Raw genomic sequence first — 24,908 nt, forward strand, 5'->3', positions numbered from 1 at the left:
ACATTTAAGATGGGAGGGAAAGACTGAACTCGGGTTTGTGGGCAGGAGATGTATTCCCGTGTCTGCTTTTCAGGCTGAAGCGTAAAAGAAGAAAGATGAGGCAGAGGTCCAAGTAAACCGCTAGCTTGTGCACCCATGGAGCCACAGGAGCAGAAATAAGGAAAGCCAGAGGCCAGGGACGCTGGTACCAATTGTTGGACTGCATGCCTACTTTCTAGAGCTTGATTCAGTGGATCTAGAACATCCATCGCCATCTGATCGCAACGACCACCTTTGAGAGACTCGCCTTGTTCATATCAGAAGTCCCTTTTGGTCCGTTGCTCTGGACCTGTGACTTTCGGGACTAATTCTGTTTTCATGTGTGGCTGAATGTAACAACGTATACAATAAATCTTCTCTTCTGCTGTCTTAGCTGAAGAAAAAAATGGTTTTGTCTGTTACGTGGTTTTTATTGGCTGGGGATTCTGTCAGTGCAGTAGGGCCTCTTGAACACCCACGCTGTAGAGCGTCGAGCGCGCTACATAGGCTACAGCTCGGGGTGTGACTCCTGTTCCTGGCCGACATTTGGTCCCCAAGCCCTTGGAGTCGGTAGATACTGGGTGGCCCTTACTTCCCAGAAAGGGTGTAGTATAAGCGAGGGGATAGGTTTGAAGGTGGTTCGCGGCCAAGTTAGGGGCAAACGGCACTGCTGCCCTTACTCTTACCTAAGTCTAAGTTACTAAGTTCCGCTACTGTGCTGTTGCGTCCGGTTGCTATGGTGACACCCAAAGCTTGCTGGGAACTTCCTGCGGCTAGTCACACTAGTACTTCGCACACCATAGAGTAGTTCCGGGTCTGGTGGCTAGAGCGTCATTTCTTCCGCAGGAAGCGGAAGGGCAATAGGGTAGGCGGCTCTTTGTCGAAGCTAGAGGACCGGCAGGCGGCAGCAGCAACTACGGCGGCGGCGGCAGGTGAGGGAGGCGGGAGACTTAGGTGGAGGCCGCGCCCGGAGGGGAGGAGTCGGGGCCGGCCCAGCAGCTGGGCTCGGCTGGGCTACACAAGGCCCCCCAGGACCGAGCTGGTTCTTCCTCATGCCCCAGGGCCGAGCCCTTTTTCTGACTGACCCTGCTTCGCGAGCAAACGCCAGCTCCGTGACGTCACAGCCCTGCCCATCCCCGCAGCTTGATGTCACCTGGAGTCCCCCCTTTCCGCTTCACTTGTGCTCCCTTAGTGTCCTTTTCGCCTGGTCCACGGCTGAGCGCGGGTCGCACTGCACAGAACCTAGCAAGCTGGAAGACTTGCTGCATAAAACTCTTAGGACTTCTTTTCCAAACTCTGGGGTGTTGAGAAGCGTCATAATCACCGCCCCCAAGTCTAATCAGCCATCCCATTGCCTTGTCAGTCGCTGCTCTTGCACGACTCCGCATTCGGAGTTAACTAACCTCAACCCTAGGCCGGGCTCTGATCCCCACATCTTCCTTCATCTTGAGGCAGAGTACCCCTCCCCCTTTGTTCACTCAGGGCTGGTTTTCCAACCCATCCTCCTAGGCTCCCAGATTAGTTCTATATTCTTACTTTTCTTGCCGACAATTCCCTTTGATAGGTGAAATTCAGTTTGAACTCAGAGGGAATCTTGGAAGTGCCCAGAGCTCTTGCCATTTTGTCAGACTTCTTTATTGTAACAAACATAGGCCTCTGTTCCTACCCTTCTCCCAAGACTCTGTTTGTTTTTTCCTGTTCAGAACCCAGCAGTGATGTGGAGGTGGAGACCCACAGGAGCCCCGGACTTCACCTGAGCTACCTCAGGTATCTAACAATCCTGGAAGAATTGGGTGGGGAGGAGTATCATAGCTGGATTATCTGCCTCTGGTGGGAGTTGCAGCATGGTTCAAGCTTAGATAGATGGTATTTATTTTTCACTGGGTCATTTCCCTTTAAGTAAAAGTTTGTATCTTCTTTTTTACTACTCTTCTTTCTTGATTGTTTCTATTTGGGGACTACATGCCTTTGGAGGAAAAGGATCCTTCTCCTTTTACAGATTCTTCTGTAACTCTGGTCTCTTATCTGGTTGGTTCATTTTAGGGACCTCTGAAGGCAAAGTCAAGCCAGTCGGGAAGGTGCTTGGGGGGAAATGAAGACCAAAGAAACCAGGAAAGATTTCCTTATACTCCAGGGGAAGCAATATGAAGTTTTCCTATATGAACAGCAGGGGGAGCCTGGTCACTGCTTAGGAAAGGCTTATGAGGTCAAACACGTGGTGGCAGGGACTCCCAGTCTTCTTGGGGGTGGGGAGAGGGGAGGGCTAGAACCAGGGCAGTGGACTGACATTCCAGAGCTCTCTTGGGAAAGAGGAGACTTAAAAAGCTTTTATAGAGCCTATAAATAAAGAGGATCTTTATTGGGGTGAGGAATGGTGTGGTTTGATGTCAGTGGTATCTTCTAATGGGAAATAGGAGGGGGCTGTAGAATGGGAAAAGAAAGGTCACTTGTTCCTGTGAAATTAACTCCTTCCTTCCACCTTGACCTTACTACAAATGGTTTTGTCCTTTGGGGGTGTATAAGTGGAGATCCCAGCTGTAGAACTACCCCCTTCTCCCTGAAATGGAGTGGAAGGAGCTGACCACACTGGTGTTGACAGCAGAGGTGAGCTGGGAGAGAATACTAAAAAATGATAGGTTTAGGAACTGCCATCAAGCTGGTGACACCAGTCTCTTCATTTAGGATTTCCTGGGGTCTAGAGTGCCCTCACCTGAGATCCCACGGAAGAGGGGTTAAGGGAAGTTTTGTCTGCAGTGTCCCGTTATCCACAGCCCTAGTAAGCTCACCAGCCCATCTTGGCCACTTCCCAATCTCCTCCTAATCTACTGAGACACTGAGACAGCAGTTTTAATTTCACTTTCTCAACTTTAATAAGGTCAGCTCAGAAGGGGAAATAAAACCCAACACTGTTTTCTCCTTGCCCCCTCCTTGGCCTGTCATCATTAGTGAGATGAAGTGGCTTCACCCCAGCTCCCTCCTCCATTAGTCAGGCTAGTGTGAATCATTCTGACCCAACCAGGTGCACGAGGGCCTGGGAGGGACTTCTGACAAGCCAGCCAGTCCAGCCAGAATTCTCATCCCTTAGATTTTCCATCTCCAAAGCCATGCCTGTCTGGCCTGCCTCTTGCTGGACTGCCTGCTCTGTAGCTGGGAAGAGTGTGGCCTCTCTGGAAGACACCTGTTTGACACAGTTCTTCTCTTTCCTAGCGGTCACCAAGGGTGGCAAGAAAAGGAAGAAAGCCCTGAGTTGGGGGGGACCAGAATGCCTGACCGGGACAGCTATGCCAACGGCACCGGGAACAGCGGTGGAGGCCCTGGAGGAGGTGGCAGCGAGGAGACCAGTGGGGCAGGGGCAGGCAGTGGCGGGGCCAGCTCAGATGCCATCTGTAGAGACTTCTTGAGGAATGTATGCAAGCGAGGCAAGCGTTGCCGCTATCGTCATCCAGACATGAGTGAGGTATCCAACTTGGGGGTGAGCAAAAATGAGTTCATCTTCTGCCATGACTTCCAGAACAAGGAGTGTAGCCGCCCAAACTGCCGATTCATCCATGGCTCCAAGGAGGATGAGGATGGTTATAAGAAGACAGGAGAGCTTCCCCCTCGGCTGAGGCAGAAAGTGGCAGCCGGCCTGGGCCTTTCACCAGCTGACTTGCCGAATGGCAAAGAGGAGGTCCCTATCTGCCGTGACTTTCTCAAGGGTGACTGCCAGAGAGGAGCCAAGTGCAAGTTTCGCCACCTGCAGCGGGATTTTGAGTTTGATGCTCGAGGTGGAGGAGGCAGTGGTGGTGGTGGTGCAACAGGCCCAGTCCCCCCAGGACGACGTCACGACCTCTATGATATCTATGACCTCCCTGACAGGGGCTTTGAGGACCATGAACCAGGCCCCAAGCGCCGGCGAGGTGGATGCTGCCCCCCGGATGGCCCCCATTTTGAATCCTATGAATATAGCTTGGCTCCACCTCGAGGGGTGGAGTGCAGACTGCTGGAGGAGGAGAATGCCATGCTCAGGAAGCGGGTGGAGGAGCTTAAGAAGCAGGTCAGCAACCTGCTGGCCACCAATGAGGTACTGCTGGAACAAAATGCCCAGTTCCGCAATCAGGCCAAGGTCATGACTCTGAGCTCTACTGCACCAGCAACTGAGCAGACTCTGGCCCCCACTGTGGGCACTGTTGCCACTTTTAACCATGGCATTGCCCAGACTCACACTACTCTCAGCAGCCAGGCTCTACAGCCTCGCCCTGTATCCCAGCAAGAACTGGTGGCCCCCACTGGAGCTCCAGCTGCTCCCCCAACTAATGCTGCACCTCCTGCTGCTCCACCACCCCCACCCCCACACTTGAACCCAGAGATCACGCCATTGTCAGCTGCTCTGGCTCAAACAATTGCCCAGGGAATGGCACCCCCACCTGTCTCCATGGCTCCTGTGGCTGTATCTGTGGCTCCTGTGGCCCCAGTGGCTGTATCGATGGCCCAACCCTTGGCAGGAATCACAATGAGCCACACCACCACTCCCATGGTGACTTACCCCATCGCTTCCCAGAGCATGCGTATCACAGCCATGCCACACTGATGGGGCTAATGGACACTCCCCTGGTATAGCCTCCCAGGGCTGGGGTCGAGGGGCCCTTACCCACTCGCCTAGCCCTCCCAGGCCCTGTCTGAAGGGCTCACTCAAGAACTAGGACAAGAGACTACAAGGAGTTTGCTTCTGAGAAAGGGTTGGGCTGGTCTGTTTTCTCTCACCTCCCTTTTATGAGGGTCCTCTTGTCCATCTTCCTTCAAGCCTCACAGAGGGGGCTTTCATAGGAGTGCAGACTGAAGCCAGCAGAGAGGAAGGACTGACTGAGGGGCCGTATGTACCCTGATGGGAAGATGGGGACATCCCTTGTCTTGTCCTCTCTTCTGCATAGCACAGGTTCCAGCACTGGCTTTGGAAGAAAAAAAACAAAAACAAAAAAACCCTGCCCAGAGGGAAAGCCAGGAGAGATTGGGAAGTGGGTGGCCAGGAGAGAAGGCCTAATAGGAGCCTTCAGACAATTGGGGGCCTAGTTGAGTTGGAGAATACAGGAAACTGTTCCTGGGCCCAAGGGAAGGTGGGGACCATAGTACTCCAGTCCAAAGACTAGGGGAGCATTCATTACCTTGGTTTGGCTTGGAAATCCATAGGGCAGGGCCCACCACTTTCCAAAGAAATAAAAAAAGAATTATTTTTAACAAATGGAGGCAGTGAAAACTTGCTTAGATAAACTGTGTGGAAGATGAGAACAGTAAATATATCTATCTCATGCCAAAATGGGATAAAGACCCCACCCTCACACAGCTTGGATAAGGTTGGGCAGAGGCCAGGTGAAGGGTAGGGACCCAGAGCAAAATTAAACGGCGCTTTGTGGGGTAAAAGCATTGGAGCCACCTAGTCTAGTTTAAAAATAGTCCCATCTGTTGCTGGTTTCTATCTGCATGATACTATTCCCAGGATACCTTAGTAACCAGGGCTCCTGGGGTCATTTAGGGGGGCAGGTACTAAGGAGGGGTGGATGTACTGGGAAATGGGAATGGGATATGTATTGACAGATCCCTTATTCAAACAGCAGGGCAGGTGGCAGTTGCTCTCTGAGTGGTTGATGACAGTTAATGCCCCTCTTACCCCATCCCTTCCTCAGTTACCAATGCCTTAAGCCTTCAAGGCTTGGGAGGTGCTGGGAAAAGGAAAGTTCTCCTGGGGACACAAACCTCAGGGTTCATCTCTTCCCTTTGCCTCCATATAGAACCACAGAGGTTTTAAATCCAATTAAGAGTCCATAAGGCCAGGGACCCCAGTAGCCAAACCTCAGTTCCTCCTCAGCTCGTAGTTGATGTAGGGGAAACAACTCAGGTATCTAGTCTGATGAGACAGTGGATTTGGGATACAGAACATGGTTCTGAGTTGTGCTTCCCCCATCATATCTGCTGCTACCTCTTGTTTTGTCTGGTTGATCACTCAGGTTACACCTGGGGTTGGAGATGGTATGCTCAGTCAAGGCTGGTCATAAAAAAAGAAAAGGCCTAAAGACTAGAAGTGGTCAAATACTGAAATACTGTGTGTGGACTCTAGAAACCACACATTGATAAGCTTAATGTTGATTTTTCTGGCACAGTTCTGGATTATTAAAAGAGATGGTTTATGAGTAGAGACAAATGTGATGATAGATACCAACATGAGTTCATCCCAGCCAAATCCTGACTATTTTCTTTTTGCCAAGTATCTCTAAAGAGGTAGATTTGGGAAACTGTAATCATTGTATCTTCTTGATTAACATATGCCAGCCAAAGACTGCCAGGAATACACCTGTAGTCAAACAAATTGGGTTTAATGCTCACTGCAGTTATGGAGAGTGTGCCATGGGACCCATGCCTAGCAAAGGGACATTAGAAAGGACTTTTAGGACTTGGGACTCTGGTTAAGTGATTTGGGGGAAGGTTCAAGGAAGTGGGGCTTGGTTCCACTGGGTGCTGTCAGGGAAGCAGGGATACTTCTGTGATTGGGTATCTTAACTAGGAAAAGAGCAGACTAGAGTGAAGCTGAAATTGGTAATAAAGCAGCAGTCACCCATTAGTTGGGAGAAGGGGATGTTTGCTATTTCATGACTTGCACACTGACCTTGTTTTGTGTTTAAACAAAATTGTGAAGTGTGATCTTGGTTTTTTTTGCCTCACTTCATCACAGTCACTGAGTGCCATTGTGTGATGTTGGTGTTTCATGAGATTGTGTCCAGTAGGAGAACATCATTTCCTAGCTGTGAGCCCAGGTCAGCCCTTAACAACCCGAAGCCCAGCACTGCCAGGCCTGTCCCCAGATGGCAGGGCTGCTTTGCTCTTCCTCATCTGCTAAGTCATTGCAGAAAAGAGAATAATTATGGGTCAGTTAATGGTAGAGTTTGGCGGAGTCAAAACTCAACATCTTTGTGTAGTAAATGTTGATTAGCGCATTTTGTTAGAGAAACTTCTGGTCTCTAGTGATACACTCAAGGGCTATGTTTTACTTAAAAAATTTATATAAAAATATGAAAAGCCCTGTTACCAACATTAACACACGGAAATACCAAGTAAACCTGAAAGTGCTGTAATTTGGATTGACTGAATTAATCCAAGAGGTCAGTTTGGATCAATTTGGATTGACCCTCTCCCTAAAAAATTGCTTGAGCCTGTCTGAGAAAGAACTGCAGAGAACTACGTTAGCAATAATTCACATGAAAACAACACAGGACTTCAATTGGTTACAAAAAAATTAAACTCTTAGTCCTATAGTATGTCAATCCATAAATACTAAGAGCCTGCTATGTTCTAAGCACCTTCTGAGGAGCTCCAAAAGGGTAAGAGAACCATAGTAATACATTGTAAATATAACAGTTCTACCACGTCTTTTTGAGTGAAACCACTCTTAAAGGATTCTGTGTTCTAAGTGTAATTTTCAAAGAGACCCATTGATAAATCAGTGGGGATAGCAGAAAAAAAAACCTGACGAGACTGAGGGGAAACCTAATAGAGGTCTTCAAATATTTGAAGGGCTCTCCAATGGAGAAAAGGTCCTGTCTTGCTGCATAGGAAATAAATAGGGAGTTCTAGAATAATAGCTAACATTTACTGAGTACTTAATAATATAAGCCAAGGCACTGTGCTAGGCACTTTACACGCAATTTCTCTTTGACACAATGGGTTCTGTTATACAACCCAGTTTGCAGAGGAGAAAGGCTTAATGAGAGTAAGCTGCCCAGGGTTCTGAAACTACTAAGGAATGGAGCCAGGCATTCAGGCAGTCAGACTCCAGACTTGGCATAAAAAAGTTCTAATGATAGACCTACTTTGCAGTAACTTTTGAGGAATAATAGAGGATATTACCTCAAATCCTGTTGCTCCTTCCATCTTGGAGAGGGGGCAAGGACTAGGTTACCACATCTAATCCTCTCCCTCCCTGAGGATGTTAATGAAGTTTACATATTAAATGCAGATTGCAAATCCAGGAAGTTTGGGTATTCTCACTTAGACACTTCCTCGAACAAATGGCCATGCTTTCTCCTGTTACAGATTTACTGCTTATCACCACCAGGTGGCACCTGGACTGCAGAATTGTCTACTGGCAGGGACCCACCCTGTTTACTTGTTCTGGTGCCTGCATTGCAGCTGCAGATCCTATGCCTCCTGGGCCTCAGCTGGGAAGAGACCTTCCTGAGGATTAGTTTTCATCTTCCACAGACTGTCTTTGGTAGAAGGGTCTGATGATCTAGATGGGGTGAGAAAGCAGAGAAGCTTGGAAAGAAACTCCATAGGTCACCCTCTCACCCCCCAGCCTAAGTGACCTGCTCCTCCTACTCTAGTGCTTGGCAAAATTCAGTTTACAGAGAGATTTCCCTCCAAGGAGGTGCATCCATTTTCCTGCTGTATTCTGCGTAGTGAGCAGGTCACTCTTACCTCTTCCAGATTCCATGAGCTCCTTCCTACCTGCTTACCTCTGAGAACACGGAAGATGTAAAAGGCAGAAAGTTGTTCCTTACACAGTTCTGCACACTGAATGAAGCACTCTAGATACTGTTTAGCCTCAGGGAAGTAGAGAAGGGGAAGTCAGAAAATTTAAGGGGGTAAGGTTGAGCAGGAATAGGTTTTAAACAGAGTTGATGAAACAGTCTGATAGAATCTATGCCCTGCAGAGCCAGATAATATTTATCTGCTGCAGATCTAGTCTCTCCCCACCAATCAACCCTACTTTTCCTGTTGCTTCAAACAATAACACAACAAGCTGCACACATACTGCATTAAAAGATAATCATTTTATGACCAATTCTTCCCTCCTGAGCTTCCAATTAGTCTAGTTTCTAAGTCCAGTTAACTAGTAACAGTAGTCATCATCAATGTACCCTGCGCTTTTCCCTTCCTACACGTACACTATACAACATGGAATTGCGTTAGTTCTACATGTGACTGTATTCCGAACTTTCCTTCCAACTCAGGCAAATAAGAAACAGAATTGTCTCATTACTCTTCATTTCAGTTCCTCAGGATCAGGGAAATCATGGGAAATGTAACCAATTCCACTGCAGCCGAGGCATCTCCCCTCCCCACTCCCGCCCCCACCGTTTGGGAGCCAGTTTAATTTGCCCTCTATGATAAAGATAACTAACTAAATCTTGGAGATTACTAATAAGAAATAAAGCCTCACTTCCTATTCACACCGTTTTCTCTCTGTCTCTCTCTCTCTTCCCTGAAGGCTGGAGAATCCTAACTCTAATTCTCGTATTCTCCAGTTTTTCTGTAGCGTCTGTCGTTACACTGCACAAAGTAGAGGGCTGAAGACCGCATAGACAGAACCTTTCATTCCACATGGGGTGTTTTGTAAGGACAGCCACGGAAACCCCGAAGAATAAGAAACGTGCTTAGAATATAAAAACTAGGGAAAGCTGACAAACGAACATGTAGGAATTCCAGACAAATGCTGCCAACCCGTCCGAATGGAGTGGAAGTAAATCCTCATCCTCCACAACCCCTCAACCCCAAGTCCCTCTAAAACGGAGTAATTGGCGGTGCGGCTCCGCATGATGTCATACCACAGGCACTCCCATTCCACGTGGGGGAGCGCCAGGGCCTCATCTCTTTAAATGGTACACCACGCCTCCTCTTTCTGACCAATCAAGTGCCGCTCTTTTAGCCTCTTTCCTCCTTTTCCCGCCATCCCAGACTGCCCATCTTGACACTCGATCTAATCAGGGAGGTCCTGCCTCTCCCGAACCCTAGCGCCTCCCGGCGGAAGAGGGGCAGGGTTTCTGTCTTTTGACTCCGCCTTGGTCTATGCAGCGCCGGCCAACCCAAGCCCTCAGAAAGAAGGGGCGTGGCTTAAATTCCCCTCCCCCAGCCTAGGGGTTACGGTTTGTTGGGGGCAGCTGGTCGCTAGGCTAAGCAACCTTCTCCTAGTCTCTGGGTCGGGCGGGTCCTCCCAGAGGTGGCAACATGGAGCGCTCTCCTGGAGACGACTCCAGCCCCAGCCCCGCGGATCAGCCCTCTGCTCCCTCCGACCCCCCTGACCAGCCCCCCGCTGCTCACACAAAGCGGGACCTGAGTTCTGGGAACCAACCTGCCGGCCCAGGCGCGGCGGGTGAGGCCCTAGCGCTGCTGACTTCATTCGGGCGGCGGCTGCTTGTGCTCGTGCCGGTGTACCTGGCTGGGGCAGTGGGACTCAGCGTGGGTTTCGTGCTCTTCGGCCTCGCCCTCTACCTGGGCTGGCGCCGGGTCCGCGACGAGAAAGAACGGAGCCTTCGGGCAGCGCGGCAGCTGCTGGACGATGAGGAGCGGCTCACGGCGAAAACACTTTATATGAGCCATCGAGAGCTACCTGCCTGGGTGAGCGAGCACCCTCAGTGCTGCATAGCCCCCCTCATAGCCCCTCGGCTCTAGGGCTCTCCCTCCCTGTCCCTAAAGTCAGCTCCCCACCCTGGGACCATGGGAGGGAGACTCCCCTCTCGCCCCGCTAGCCGGCTGCCTGCTAGGACACGCCACTCTTGGGACCCGGTAGCCACTCTTCCCCCTTTCCCCCTCCTTTCCGCGTGCCCAGATCCTGATCCTTCCACAGAATCAGGACTTCTTCCTCTGCGCTTGGGCAGGAGCAGTTATAACAGCTGGGGAGCCTGTCGCAGCCGTGGCTTTCCCTCCTAGCCAAGACGCTTGAGCGTTCCTCGCTTCTGGTGCCACTCGCGCCTTGCTGCTCCCGGACATCCCCGCTGCGGCTCAGAGGGTTCCCTCGTCACTCCAGTCTTCCTTGAGACTTTTTTCTTTCGTTTTTTTTTTTTTTTTTCTTTTTTTCTTTTTTTTTTTTTTTTTTTTTTTTTTTTTTTTTGCCTATTTAAGGCCATAATGTTCTCCCTTTTCCCGCTCTTATCTCCGGGTACCCGCCGGGACTCGACCCCGGGAGCACTGCTCGGGGGAGCCACGGCACCCGGACAGACCCCCGACCCTCGCCTTGCAGCCCCAGGCAGCTGGGCCGCAGCGCAGCGGCGGCGGCTGCGGGACTCAGGGCGGGGGTGCGGGGGAGGGGGGAGGGTAGTCCGACTGACTGCTGCAGTGCCCGCTGCCCACACTTCACCGCCCCTGGCCGGCCCCACCCTTTTCCGGACTGCGCGCTGCGCTTGCTCGGTTGGGACCCGGGCCCTATTTCTGCGCCCCCTCACCCCCCTGCCTGCTCTCAGCCCTCTCCGGGGCAGAGCCCGTTACGCGGCCCCTCCCTGCCCCCGCCTTCCTGCCCCTCCCAGCGGAGGTGCGGTTCTACCGGGGAGAATGGCAGAAGAGCGGAATCAAAGTTGACACTAGACAGATACAGCCATGCTGCGCAGGCCCAGGGCTGGAGAGGGGAAAGGGGGAGAAATGGTCCCAGGGGACTTGTAGCCCAGGCAGCAACTGGCTATTCCTCCTACTCCTCATCATGGAAAAGCAGTCTTCTTCCTGAGGCGACTGTCCCTCCTCCTCCGCCAATACAAACCACAGGTGTCCTTCTTTCCCATAAAAGGCACACTAACGAAATAAAGAAGATGAAGAAAAAAACAAAAACGGCCAGCACTTCTGGCCCCTCAAAGAGCCGCTTCCCTCTTCACCTTCTTGGTGTAGAAGAAGCCCCAGTCCAGGGTGAAGTGGGAAGGCTGCAAAACGGAACCAAGACTTCTCTAATCCCAGGGTTTCCTCCTTAAACTCTGATTTGTCAGGACCTCCCCCTCCAGAAAGAATGTTGCCCTTCTCCTCCCTCCCTCTCTGCTCCAGCAGCTGTCTTCATTTCACATCCCCAGCTATCCACAGAGCAACTTTGTGTGGCCCACATCCCGTCAGCGCCCCTTGTCAGAGAGATCTCGGAGCCCGGAAACCCCGTGGAGGGGTGAATCCTCTGAACATCCTAGCACCTCCCGGCCAACCCCTGGGTGTGAGGAGGCCCTGTCACACTTTGGTTTCCTTTCCTCTGTGGGCACACCACCCAGCATCTTAGTAGGAAACCACAGGTGGAGGCTGTGCTCATCCCTACCTCTCCCTTCCCCACCTCTAGGTCAGCTTCCCAGATGTGGAAAAGGCTGAGTGGCTAAACAAGGTGAGCATGATGGTCTTGATTTTTATTTTTCATGAGGAAGGAATGGGGTTCGTTTCTCTTGCCAGACCCTGCCACTCGTCAGGTCTGGCCCCAGTGCTCTCTGCGAGGAGGATTCCGAAGGAACTTGCCTTTAGAAGGAAGATTGGGCTCTCCTGTGACGGGTTCCCTCTCCTTCCAGATTGTGGCCCAGGTCTGGCCTTTCCTGGGCCAGTACATGGAGAAGCTTCTGACAGAAACTGTGGCCCCGGCTGTTCGAGGCTCTAACCCCCATCTGCAAACATTTACATTTACACGAGTGGAACTGGGTGAAAAGGTATGTGTGTAGGAAGGAAAATAACTGGATGGAGGAGATGAGCCAGGGAAGGTGGGTGGCCCAGAAGATACTCCTCCGTTTCCCTCTTCTCTCTCTCAAGAATTCATCTCTCTGCAGCCATTGCGCATCCTAGGAGTCAAGGTTCACCCTGGCCAGAGCAAAGAACAGATCCTCTTGGATTTGAACATCAGGTAACACCACTCACTCTTCTTGCTTCCCCTTCAGCAGGATCCTGATCACTCTGCTTCACTCCCCTCCCCCCATTTCAGCCTAGTACTAACCCTCTTCGTTCTCTTCCTTATCAACCCCTAGCTATGTAGGTGATGTGCAGATTGATGTGGAAGTGAAGAAATATTTCTGCAAAGCAGGCGTCAAAGGCATGCAGGTGGGGCATGTGTCAGGGGCACCCATAATAGGGAGACTTTGCCCTAAATTTCATTGGATGTGGGGAAGTGGAAAGTTGGAAAAACCAAAGCTGGGGAAGTTTGGGAGGGAAAGAAGTCCTTTTGTAGAGAAATGCTTTGATCTTCTTTTTTTGCCCCAGCTACATGGTGTCTTGCGGGTGATTCTTGAGCCGCTCATCGGGAACCTTCCTATTGTGGGGGCTGTGTCGATGTTCTTTATCCGACGCCCGGTAAGGGAAAACACTGAGCTGAATGGGGAAGCAGGGAAAACAGAGAGGATTGGGAGGGAGAGAGTGGCCAGCTCTGGGGTATCCGGGAGGGAAGGCTGAGGGGTCTGGCAACTGTTGGATGGGTGTGGCCATACCAGCTTGTGCTCTGTGCTGATCTCCCTGCTCTTTCCTTCCAGACCCTAGATATCAACTGGACAGGGATGACCAACCTGCTGGATATCCCAGGACTCAGGTATCAAGGATTTATTGAGCACCTAAGTGTTCCAGCCCTGGGCTGGGGGTTTTTGGGATACCAAGCAGTAAAAGATACAGCTGATATCGTCCAGGAGCCTTGATCATCCTAGCTGGAGAGAGAAAACAGATACCCCTGAAAAGTTCCATGCTGTTATTTTTCTCCTGTGGGGGAGCATGCTTGTGGATAGAGAAGGAAGAGGGCTGCAGAGAGCTCAGCAAGAGGAAAAAGAAAAAGAAGAGCTGGGACAGCAGTGAAGAGACAGAGCAGTAGGTGGGGAATTAGGGTGGAAGAGTAGCAAAAACGGATTTTGAAGAAAGGATGTCCCTCTAGTGTTAGGTCACTCTCAGTTGTGGAAAAGAAAGCTGGGGTTGGGGGGTGGATATTAAAATTCGGGGCCACGTTCAGCTCCTTTTCTACCCCCCCATCCAGCTCCCTCTCTGACACCATGATCATGGATTCCATTGCTGCCTTCCTTGTGTTGCCCAACCGATTATTGGTGCCCCTTGTGCCTGACCTTCAGGATGTGGCGCAGTTGCGTTCCCCTCTTCCCAGGGTATGGCCTCTCCAACATCAGATAGATCCTTCTTTCAGGAACCTCATGCTGGGTCCTTAGTTTCTTACCATCTGATTCCTATGCCCAGGGCATTATTCGGATTCACCTGCTGGCTGCCCGAGGTCTGGGCTCCAAGGACAAATACGTGAAGGGCCTGATCGAGGGCAAGTCAGACCCCTATGCACTTGTGCGAGTGGGCACCCAGACATTCTGCAGTCGGGTCATCAATGAGGACCTCAACCCCCAGTGGGGAGAGACTTACGAGGTGGGACAGCTGAGGAGTGGGAATTGTGTCAAATGGGGGAGGCCCTGGGAGGCTGTGAGAGAAGATCCTGATTGGATGATCCTCACAGTGTAGCCCATGAGACCCTTAACGCTGTAATGTTCTTCAGGTGATGGTCCATGAGGTCCCAGGGCAGGAGATTGAGGTGGAGGTGTTTGATAAGGATCCAGACAAAGATGACTTTCTGGGCAGGTAAGACTCTGCCTGTGTTAGGATTCTAAAGCCCCAGTGCTACCACGGTTGCAGAAGCAATTATAATCTTTTTCCAGGCCTGGGAATTGTGTATCATTTTCCTTCTTAACACCCTCTTCCTCCTCTCTCTCTCTCTCTCTCTCTCACACACACACACACACACACACATATCTGCTGAGTACAAGAAGGGAGTCTGAGATTTGCCATTTATTTCTGGGTGGGTGAGTGGAGGGCCAGTGACATGCTATTAACTACAACACATTCTCCTTTTTCCCCCTCTCACTGTCCCCTCCCCACCCCCTCTAGGATGAAGCTGGATGTAGGGAAGGTATTGCAGGCTGGAGTGCTGGATAATGTAAGTTGAGACAAGAGGAAGAGGGAGGGTGGTCTCACCCATTGGGTTGACAATAGTTGCTACACTGGTAGAGAAGAGGTTGGGTAAATATCTGATCTCTGTTATACGTCACTTTCTTCTATCCTTCCAGTGGTTTCCTCTACAAGGTGGGCAAGGCCAAGTTCACTTAAGGCTAGAATGGCTGTCACTTTTGCCATCTGCAGAAAAACTGGAGCAGGTAACCAACCTGGCAAACAGGAAGCTGGCAGGGGAGAAACAGATGACTGGAAATATGGGGAACTGGAGGGCAAGGGTCTGACTACCGACCCCTTCCCTCTAGGTTCTGCAGTGGAATCGAGGAGTCTCCTCCCGACCAGAGCCACCATCAGCTGCCATCTTAGTTGTCTATCTGGACCGGGCCCAGGATCTTCCTGTGAGTGTGGCTTCTGAGGGCAGCTGAACAGGAAACCCTGGATGCAGCATTCCCATACCCTGTCTTGCCCCTTGCCAACTGGGCTTCAGAAGCAGCAGCATGTAACACAAGGGTTCCAAGGAGGGGATCAGAGCCACCTCAGGGAAAAGATTCTGATGAGAGCCCAACTTCACTCACGGAGACAAAACCAAAAACACCAAGATGGTGACTTTCTAATTCTTCCCCCACAGCTAAAGAAGGGGAACAAGGAACCCAATCCCATGGTACAACTTTCAATTCAGGATATGACCCAGGAGAGCAAGGTGAGGGCCAGGATATCATTGTGGGAGATGGTGTGTGTGTGTGTGTGTGTGTGTGTGCGCGCGCGCGCGCGCGCGCGTGCCTGGTGGGGTAGGGGAGGATTGTTCTTGAGATGAAGTCTCCCCTTTAGGCTGCCTGTAAAGGCAAAGGTTTTCTGGAGAAACAGGAATGGGTACTGCAGCACGTAACCTTAATCCCATCCTGTGCGTCTCCAGGCTGTCTACAGCAACAACTGCCCGGTGTGGGAAGAGGCCTTCCGGTTTTTCCTGCAAGACCCTCGAAGCCAGGAGCTTGATGTGCAGGTGAGACGATCACCCCACTGAGCTCCTTCTGAATACCCTATTCTGCCTTCCCAGGTCTGTATCCCCTTCTTCCATCTGCCTTTTGATCACTATTTCAGTCCATCTACATAGACTCTCCACCTCCTTGAAGCACTCCATTCTTCCCCAACTATCTCTCTAGAATCATTCTTTATAACTGAGAATTGTATACTTAAAATGAGTGATTTTATGGCAAGTTATGCCTCAGTGAAATTATTTTTAAAAAAAGAACATATTGGGGCGCCTGGGTGGCGCAGTCGGTTAAGCGTCCGACATCAGCCAGGTCACGATCTCGCGGTCCGTGAGTTCGAGCCCCGCGTCGGGCTCTGGGCTGATGGCTCGGAGCCTGGAGCCTGTTTCCGATTCTGTGTCTCCCTCTCTCTCTGCCCCTCCCCCGTTCATGCTCTGTCTCTCTCTGTCCCAAAAATAAATAAAAAACGTTGAAAAAAAAATTAAAAAAAAAAAAGAACATATTGAGTACTTAGCCTTTTATTATATTTTTCCTTATTTAGTTTCATTGTAACAAAACAACTTGTACACTTCTAACATTTAAAACTAAGCATCATCTTTCCTTTTCAGTGAAAAAAGAAAATGTGAAAATAAACAGAAGCAAAATTACAATAGAGAATGTCAATTCCAAATAAGATTCTACAGGTTCTAGGGCACCTGGTTGGCTCAGTCAGTTAAGCATCCAGCTCTTGATCTCAACAGGTCTTGATCTCAGGCTTGTGAGTTCTGACTGGGTGTGAAGCCTACTTTAAAAAAAAAAAAAAAAATCTTACAGGTTCTGTTGATTCTCCCATCAAGTGGCAGGGCTCAAGTCATGATTAGAATTTTGTTTTATTTTTCTAATGTTTATTTTGCAAGAGAGTGTGTACTCTTACATGAGCTGGAAAGGGACAGAGAGAGAGAATCCGAAGCAGGCTCCACACTGTCAGCACAGAGCCCGACTTGGGGCTCCGTCGCACAGACTGTGATATCATGACCTTAGCTGAAATCAAGAGTTGGTTGCTTAGCTGACTGAGTCACCCAGGTGCCCCAGGAGAGAATTTTATTTTAAAAGTGTCATCTTAAACTGCAAGAATGTCTGTTAAACATCACAATTAAACATGCCAGAGAAGCCATGTAGACATCTAGAAGCTTAAAGGTCACAGAAAAAAAGATGAAACAGTATCTGCCTTCATGAAATTTACTGGCTAGTTTCACAGACAAGACACACATGTATAAAACCATCCAGAAATTATTAAATATTAACTAATGGGAATAAAGTACCCATAATGTAGGGCTAAGGATAGCCAAAGAAAGGTACGGAGGCTTGAGCAACTAGAGAGATTTTGTGAAGAATTTTAAGTGGGCCCTGAGTGATTAACAGGATTTAAATAGGCAGGGGAGGCAAAATAAGTAAATAGAGTAAACTAAAAAAAAGTAACAAAAATTTTTAAAAAATAGGTAGGGGGAGGAGAATGAGAACTTTTTAGATAACGGGAACAGGATGAGCAAAGGCAGAAGGAACGATGGAGTAGGTGGACTGTTAAGAAAAGTTGGCTAGAGTGGGACAAAAGGTGATTGGCACAGAGCAAATGAAGCTGGTGGCAGGTTACAATTTCCCCAATAGGTCTTTTTCCTAATCTTTTCACTACATCCCCTCTTCCTGTGCCTCTAGGTGAAGGATGACTCCAGGGCCTTGACTTTAGGGGCACTGACCCTGCCTCTGGGTCGCCTGCTGACTGCCCCTGAACTCACCTTGGACCAGTGGTTCCAGCTCAGCAGCTCTGGCCCAAACTCCAGGCTCTACATGAAATTGGTTATGAGGGTATGGAGACAGAGGAAGCACTGAGGGTGGTGAAGGGCCTTGTAGATTCCTTGGTATTAAGAGTAAGGAAAGGGAATCCTCTAATATGTGTGGAAGCACCTATCAGGCACACCAAAGTGTTTGTTGACCTAACTGGGGAAGAAATAGTGTGTGAGTAGGAAGAGTGTGGAGGGAACCTTCTAGAGATGAGCTCAGCCAAAGCAGAAACCTGTTTTCTCGGTCAGAGCCTCTGCTCTGCCCCCCCACCCCCACATACCTTGCTTGCAGGTGGTCAGCTGCACTTCTTTGATTTGACAACTACACTACCCTTCCCAGATCTTGTACTTGGATTCATCAGAAGTGCACTTTCCCACCGTGCCTGGAACACCTGGTGCTTGGGACCCGGACAGTGAGAGCTCCCAGGCAGGCAGCAGTGTGGATGCCCCACCTCGACCTTGTCATACTACTCCTGATAGTCACTTCGGGACTGAGGTGAGTCTATATCTAGAAAGGACTAGGGTTGGTTGCCTAAGTGTGCAAAGCCTGTTTTTCAGGGCTGGTTTTGTCAGGTTTATCTCTCACAGCCATCTGGTGCCTCTGTCTGTCCCTTTTGCAGAATGTGCTTCGGATCCATGTATTAGAGGCCCAGGACCTGATTGCCAAAGACCGTTTCTTGGGGGGATTGGTAAAGGGCAAGTCAGACCCCTATGTGAAACTAAAGCTGGCAGGACGAAGCTTCCGGAGCCGTGTTGTTCGGGAAGATCTCAATCCCCGCTGGAATGAGGTTTTTGAGGTCAGAATTGAGCAGTTGGGACTCCTCTGAGTCCCTTCCCCTTCTTCCCTCTAGCTCTGAGAGAGCCCCAGGATCAGAAAGCCTTCCGGGGTTCAGGTGATTGAGGGGGAGGTTCCTAGTCATTTGGGAGAAAAAAGGAAAGAATCCCCTTTGCACTATTCTCTCCCACTAGGTGATTGTCACATCAATTCCAGGCCAAGAGCTAGACATTGAAGTTTTTGACAAGGACCTGGACAAGGATGACTTTCTGGGCAGGTGAGAGGATGGGAGTCTGACGGCGAAGACAGGCTGGGCCTCTGTAGGCCACGGAAGTCTGGCTCTGGGGAGACAGAGTCATGGCTCTGACCGTTGGCCTCTTGTTTAAATCTTTCTCCTCTACAGGAGTAAAGTGAGTCTCACTGCAGTCCTAAACACTGGCTTCCTTGATGAGGTGAGCAAGAAATTAGAATCAATAATCCTTCCTGATCTTGACCCATGTCTCACTCTTCTAGTCCCTCTGTCCCCACATCCTCAAGCCTTAACCCTGCCTACTTCCTCAGTGGCTGACTCTGGAGGACGTGCCATCTGGCCGCCTGCACTTGCGTCTGGAGCGTCTGACCCCCCGGCCCACTGCTACGGAGTTAGAGGAGGTAGGGAATGGACTCCAGATGGGTCAAGGCGAACTCTTGTGTCAGCTTCCGAGGTGTATGCCAGGCCCCAGTATGTCAGTCATCACTCCCCAAGCCGAGTGTGTCTTCCCACAGGTGCTGCAGGTGAACAGTTTGATCCAGACGCAGAAGAGTGCAGAACTGGCAGCGGCCCTGCTGTCCGTTTATCTGGAGCGGGCGGAGGACCTGCCGGTGAGATCTGCTCCCCCGCCCCATAGCTCCCTGGCCCTTGCTCCGCCTCCCTCAGGTTTGGATGCCCCTGGTGTATTTGGAATAGTAAATTCCAAATTCCTCTTTCCCAGGGTGGCGCTGGGGTGGGAAGAATGGTCTGTTTGAGGCCAGGAGGGTGGTGGCTGTCAAGTAATAATGGGGACCTGGTCACTGGCTGTGGATGGAATTTGTGAGGGGAGCAGGGGATCTGCCTAACGAATCTAAATTTAAGACCGTATTTAACACAATATTCTGTCTCTTAGCTCCGAAAAGGTACCAAGCCTCCCAGTCCTTACGCTACTCTCACTGTGGGAGATACTTCTCACAAGACGAAGGTATTAGAAAATGCCACAGGGCTGTCTGGGAGGGATGAGAGATGCAGAGGAGAGAGTTCCAACCACTGACCGTAACCCTTCATCTCCACCAGACTATTTCCCAAACTTCAGCCCCTGTCTGGGATGAGAGTGCCTCCTTTCTCATCAGGAAACCAAACACTGAGAGCCTGGAGTTGCAGGTACTATAAATTCATTCTGTGAACGTTCTGCCATCACGGGCTGGGCACTGAACCAGGCGCAGGGCGTTCAGAGATAAAAGATCTAGTTCTTATCTTTATGGAGCTCACGCTCTCTTTTGGAAGAAAAATAACCACGGAAAACTTCCAGACTGACAACTGCTGACGAAAAGGCACTGTGGGGAAAAAAGGAGGGCTTTCATGTCAGACTAGGGGAAAAGGTAAAGGCAATAAGAGAGGCATCCTTAGACGACCTCTGAGCTTAAGGGCAAACAAACTCTGACCAAGAAGAGAAGGAAAAGTCTTCAGGCTGAGAAGAGAAAGAGCAGAAAGAAGGCAAATTATAGATCAGAGAGGCAGACAGAAGCAAGATCACAGGGGCTCTTGAATATTATGCTAAGAATCTGGATTTATCTAAAGGCACAGGGAAACAGTTGAGGGAGGGAGGGGAGGGGAGGGGTGGGGCAGCCTGGATGGCTGAGCATCTAACTTCGGCTCAGGTCATTATCTCACAATGGTTTGTGAGTTCCAGCCCCACATCGGGCTTGCTGCTGACAGCTCAGAGCCCACTTCAGATCCTCTGTCCCCCTCGCTCTCTGCCCCTGCCCCACTCGTGCACTCTATCAAAATTAAACATATAAATAAATGAGTGAGTGAGTGAGGGGTGACACACACAGATTTGCACTTTACAGAGATCATGCTGATAGCAGGATAAAGAATGGACTAAAGGAAGATGATGCTGGAGGCAGGGAAATCAGTTAACAGTCTATTAGAATAATAAACAAGAAATGACCAAGCTTGGATGGTATTTGGTGGTGGTTAATTTGACATGGGGGGAGATGGAACAAGGAACAGTCGAGATGCTAACTCCTGGGTTCTTAGCATGGGGTAGCTGGACAGAGAAGGGTGCCATTGCCAACACAGGGAACGCCCAAAGCAGGAGTTTAAGAGTTTTTTGAAAATGTTTATTTATTTTTGAGAGAGAGTGGGGGGGCAGGGGACAGAGAGAGAGGGAGAGAAGAGAATACCAAGCAGGCTCCATGCTGTCAGTGCAGAGCCCAACAGGGGGTTTGATCCCACAAACCCTGAGATCATGACCTGAGCCTAAATCAAGAGTCTGACGCTTAACTGACTGAGTCACCCGGGCACCACCAAAGCAGAAGTTTTTGAATTTGAGATCTCTGAGACCATGCAAGGGGAAAGAGCCATCCAGAAGGCACATCTATGGCCCACTATGGTGTTCCTCCCTCTCCCTCTTGTTTGAACATCATGAATAAGCACCGTGTAGCAACTGTAGCCGTGGGTATGAGGAGCATTCTTAGGGATGTAGGGTGAAAAGAAGACCAAGGATGGACACATTGAGCATGGCAGCAGTGAAAGGGCAGGCAGAGGAAGAAGCGCCCTTCAAAGGGCCTGCAGTGTGGCCAGGGCAGTGGGGTGCTCACCAGGAAAGAAAGGGTTAAGGAAATCAAAAGAAGAATGTATGAAAAGATAAGAAGTAGCCAAATGTTACTAAAAAACAAAATTAGGGGCACCTGGGTGGCTCAGTCTTGGTTTCGGCTCAGGTCATGATATCATGTTTTATGGGTTCGAGCCCCACATCAGGCTCTATACTGACAGCACAGAGCCTGCGTGGGATTCTCTCTCTTCCTCTGCACCCCCCGCCCCACCAACTCACGTGCTTGTGTGCATTCCCGCACTCTCTCTCTCTCAAAATAAATTAAAATAAATATAATAAAAAATTAGATGACTAAAAACTATTGATTGACTTTGAAAAGGAGGTCACTGATTATTGGAGCAACTTCAATGGCATGAAGAGTGAAGGGTGAGCAAAAGTAAAGAGGTATGGGAGTGGGGAGAGGGAGGTAATATAGGGGTGCCCTTCCCCTTCTGAAGTGTGAAGAGTCAGATACTTTCTAAAGTTGATAAAACAATAAGTAGAGAGTTATACGAACAGAAACCAATAGAACTTAATGGAACTATCAACAACACAAGCAAAGATAGAGAAGAGATGCAAATGAGCTCAATTCTTGACCTTGCATTGCAGGTCAGTAGACACCAAAGCTGACAAATCACAATAAAGTGATATATAGGCATATTAGCTAGAATTATGCTAGAACTAAGAAAACAGAAAGGGTTTACAGGTAGTTACTTAGGAATAAGGAAATGGGGTTGGAAGGGCAGGAAACATTTAATTCCATTTTTACTGTTCTTTTTCTCCACCTATGCAGCTATTATAGCCCTTGGGCATAATTTGTGAATGCCCGGGAGGTACAGATAGCATGGTCCACTCTGGTTAGGAAAGGAAGGGAAGCGGGACCAGCAACATGGCTTCTCTGTCACAAAGGGGAGTCTCTCTCCGAAACCACCCAAGTGTCCAAGCGTTTGGAACTAGAACACCAGGGTTAAATCATTGACCTCTTGACTCCACAGGTTCGGGGCGAGGGGACTGGTGCACTGGGCTCACTTTCCCTGCCCCTCTCGGAGCTACTTGTGACTGACCAGCTCTGCTTGGACCGTTGGTTTACACTTAACAACGGACAAGGGCAGGTGCTGCTGAGAGCACAGCTGGGGGTGAGTGCCAGGAGATGACGGGCCAAGGGAGGATGGAAACCAAGGGCCACGCCCTCATAGCAAGGGAGTTGAGCTCGAGTCTGCCCTGCTCACGGCCTTCTTGCCTACCTAGATCCTGGTGTCCCAGCACTCAGGAGTGGAAGCGCACAGCCACAGCTACAGCCACAGCTCCTCATCTCTGAGTGAAGAACCAGAGCTCTGGGGGGGGCTGCCTCATATCACTTCCTCAGCCCCAGAGCTCCGGCAGCGCTTAACACATGGTGACAGGTAAGGGCTTTGGACAGATAGATGGGGTGCAGTCAGGAATACAAAGGGTAATCCACAGGCTCCCGAAGTACTACCTTCTTCCAGCACTATCTCCATCTCTCCATAGTCCCGTTGAGGCTCCAGCAGGGCCCCTGGGCCAGGTGAAACTGACGGTCTGGTATTACAGTGAAGAACGGAAGCTGGTCAGCATCGTGCACAGTTGCCGGTGAGACCCTATGCTCCGGGTTCCCACCCTCCCTCCCCCCACCTTGGACTGCCTTCTACCTTCATCTCCCTGTTGCAGGGCCCTTCGACAAAATGGACGGGATCCCCCGGACCCCTACGTGTCACTGTTGCTACTGCCAGACAAGAACCGGGGCACCAAGAGGAAGACCTCACAGAAGAAGAGGACCCTAAATCCCGAATTCAGTGAGCGGTCAGTCAGGCATTCAGGGGGAGATGGCAGGCTTGGGAAGGAACCCCTGCCCCTAAGACCCAGTCCCTCCCCAGGTTTGAGTGGGAACTGCCCCTGGATGAGGCCTTGCGGCGAAAGCTGGATGTCTCTGTGAAGTCTAATTCCTCCTTCATGTCAAGAGAGCGTGAGCTGCTGGGGAAGGTAAGAGGGTGAGGACAAGCAAGGCAAAGGTAAGACTTAGAAGCTGCTGGTAATGAGGCTATAGCCCCTCAGGGACTTAGGAAGGAAGCACTGAAGGTGACAGTACTATACAGGTGGTCTGCATAGTACCAGACCGCCACACTGCACTGGTTTGGACCAGGAATATGTGATGATGGGATGTGGTCTTTGGAGATGTCAAAATAACACCTTGCTCCTACCATCATCCACACAGGTGCAGCTGGACCTTGCAGAGATAGACCTTTCCCAGGGAGCAGCCCAATGGTGAGTATCGGATAGGTGGGGAATGGGCCTGGATATTTAAGAGAAATCCCAATCATAGGAAGGGAGAAAAGAATGCATTCTGAGGTGGGAACTGTTGATTCGCTGAAGTATAGGAGCGCTTGGGTCATGTTTCATTTATAAGAGGACACAGGTCACCTTTCTACCTGAGCTTCCTCTGCGTGTTCCCACAGGTATGACCTCATGGATGACAAGGACAAGGGCAGTTCCTAGGAGCCAAGGATTACCAGCCTGACTACTGTCTCCTTGCCTTGCCTCTTGCTGCATCACCTCAATGTGATGAGCCTACAGCTAGGGCCCAAGGGCAGAGCCTGTGCCCCTCACCCTCTCACCTCCCAGGCCCATGCCAGGGCGTTTGCCTGACCAAAGAGGAGGACCACAGGTTACCCTTTACTGCATGGCCTCAGGCAGAGACCTGAGCTGGCTATTTCCTGCTCTGCCTGCACATTCTTCTCCTTCCCTCCCAACTCCTCAGGGCCTTCTGTACCTGTGCCTGGCCACTGGCAGCACCTGCAGTGGCATCAGCTTATGCCAAATATAGCTTTTGGAAAGACCTTTTTTTCTTTAATTGGATGCTCACCTTCTTCCCCACCATGAACAGTCAGGGAGGGTAAACACATAGGTGGGAAGGTGGACAGGCTAAACACTCAAGTCAAGAGTCTCTTGGACTATTGCATGTAGTAAATGTACAGCAACCCAGGCCCACAGGGCCGGTTCTGTCCCCACTTTTCCTCAAGTCTGTCCTGCAAATTACACCTGCTGTGATGACTAGGGCAGTCTCTTCACTCACTTTGGGAATGAGAACACTTAGATCCTATCCAAGCCTTCAAGTAGTGGATATCAATCTTGGAACCTCTAGCTGGTGCTGTGCAGAGGAACTCGGAGGACTCGGGCCAGCAGAGCCAATGTTTTGCCCAGGTGCCTAGGCTGTTAACTCACTGACGAGAACTGAATCTCTTGGTTTTGCACCAACTCTGCCAATCCACTGTATCTTACATTAAACATTATACTCAAACCAGCTGTGGCTCTTTTCCTTAAGGACAGGGAATCCAGCTTCTGTCACTATTTGCAGATGACATGACATTCTATTTAGGAAACCTTAAAGACCACCAAAAAACTTAGAACTCAAAATTCAGTAAAGTTGTAGGATACAAAATCAGCATACAAAAATCTGTTGCATTTCTAATCAGGTACATTAAAACAATCCCATTTACAGTGGTTTCAAAGAGTGAAAGACCCAAAAATAAATTTAACCAAGGAAGTGAAAGACCTGTACACTGAAAACTATAACACTTTAGGAAAGGAACTAAAGATAGATAAAAGACATTCTATGTTCATGGAGTGGAAGTATTGTTAAAATGTCCACACTACCCAAAACAATATAAAGTCAGTGCAATCCCTATCAAAAATCCAATGGCATCTTTCACAGAAATAATCCTAAAATCTGTATGGAACCACAAAAGTCCCCGAACAGCCAAAGCAATCTTGAGAAGGAAGAACAAAGCTAGAGGCA

At 49.9% G+C, this 24,908-nt stretch overlaps 2 protein-coding genes across 3 annotated transcripts; both read left to right on the forward strand.

Moving 5' to 3' along the window:
• The first annotated feature begins 872 nt into the window (after positions 1–872).
• On the forward strand, positions 873–8,014 carry ZC3H10 (zinc finger CCCH-type containing 10). 2 transcript variants are annotated; one of them, XM_047065054.1, is made up of 3 exons: positions 873–950; positions 1,722–1,785; positions 3,226–8,014. In XM_047065054.1, exon 3 carries the CDS (start codon positions 3,281–3,283, stop codon positions 4,586–4,588), a length of 1,308 nt encoding a protein of 435 aa, XP_046921010.1. In that variant the 5' UTR covers positions 873–950; positions 1,722–1,785; positions 3,226–3,280; the 3' UTR covers positions 4,589–8,014. The 2 variants fall into 2 exon arrangements, with proteins under 2 accessions (XP_046921010.1, XP_046921011.1); XM_047065055.1 differs by lacking the exons at positions 873–950; positions 1,722–1,785 and adding an exon at positions 2,300–2,622.
• A 1,909-nt stretch (positions 8,015–9,923) lies between these two features.
• ESYT1 (extended synaptotagmin 1) lies at positions 9,924–24,410 on the forward strand. Its single transcript, XM_047065053.1, has 31 exons — positions 9,924–10,383; positions 12,068–12,109; positions 12,288–12,422; positions 12,540–12,613; positions 12,735–12,807; positions 12,967–13,056; positions 13,233–13,288; positions 13,721–13,844; positions 13,933–14,109; positions 14,237–14,319; positions 14,626–14,674; positions 14,805–14,891; positions 14,994–15,086; positions 15,317–15,388; positions 15,602–15,688; positions 17,370–17,519; positions 17,835–17,990; positions 18,115–18,291; positions 18,464–18,546; positions 18,673–18,721; positions 18,831–18,920; positions 19,035–19,130; positions 19,412–19,483; positions 19,576–19,662; positions 22,093–22,233; positions 22,346–22,500; positions 22,607–22,705; positions 22,784–22,915; positions 22,990–23,095; positions 23,328–23,377; positions 23,569–24,410. Exons 1-31 carry the CDS (start codon positions 9,994–9,996, stop codon positions 23,606–23,608), a joined length of 3,315 nt encoding a protein of 1,104 aa, XP_046921009.1. The 5' UTR covers positions 9,924–9,993; the 3' UTR covers positions 23,609–24,410.
• Positions 24,411–24,908: the final 498 nt, after the last annotated feature.

This window comes from Lynx rufus, unplaced genomic scaffold (assembly GCF_022079265.1).
Source record: "Lynx rufus isolate CCGP_SWC_20201006 ecotype Redwood Valley unplaced genomic scaffold, mLynRuf1.p SCAF_7, whole genome shotgun sequence".
NCBI classification, from domain to species: Eukaryota; Metazoa; Chordata; class Mammalia; order Carnivora; family Felidae; genus Lynx; species Lynx rufus.

Excerpts from the sequence above, each read along its gene's own strand:
- ZC3H10 (XM_047065054.1), top strand. The coding sequence starts at position 3,281 with ATGCCTGACCGGGACAGCTATGCCAACGGCACCGGGAACAGCGGTGGA.
- ESYT1 (XM_047065053.1), top strand. The coding sequence starts at position 9,994 with ATGGAGCGCTCTCCTGGAGACGACTCCAGCCCCAGCCCCGCGGATCAG. Across the intron at positions 15,689-17,369 it reads GCCAGGAGCTTGATGTGCAG|GTGAAGGATGACTCCAGGGC; the intron begins GTGAGACGATCA and ends CTGTGCCTCTAG. Across the intron at positions 18,722-18,830 it reads ACACTGGCTTCCTTGATGAG|TGGCTGACTCTGGAGGACGT; the intron begins GTGAGCAAGAAA and ends CTACTTCCTCAG.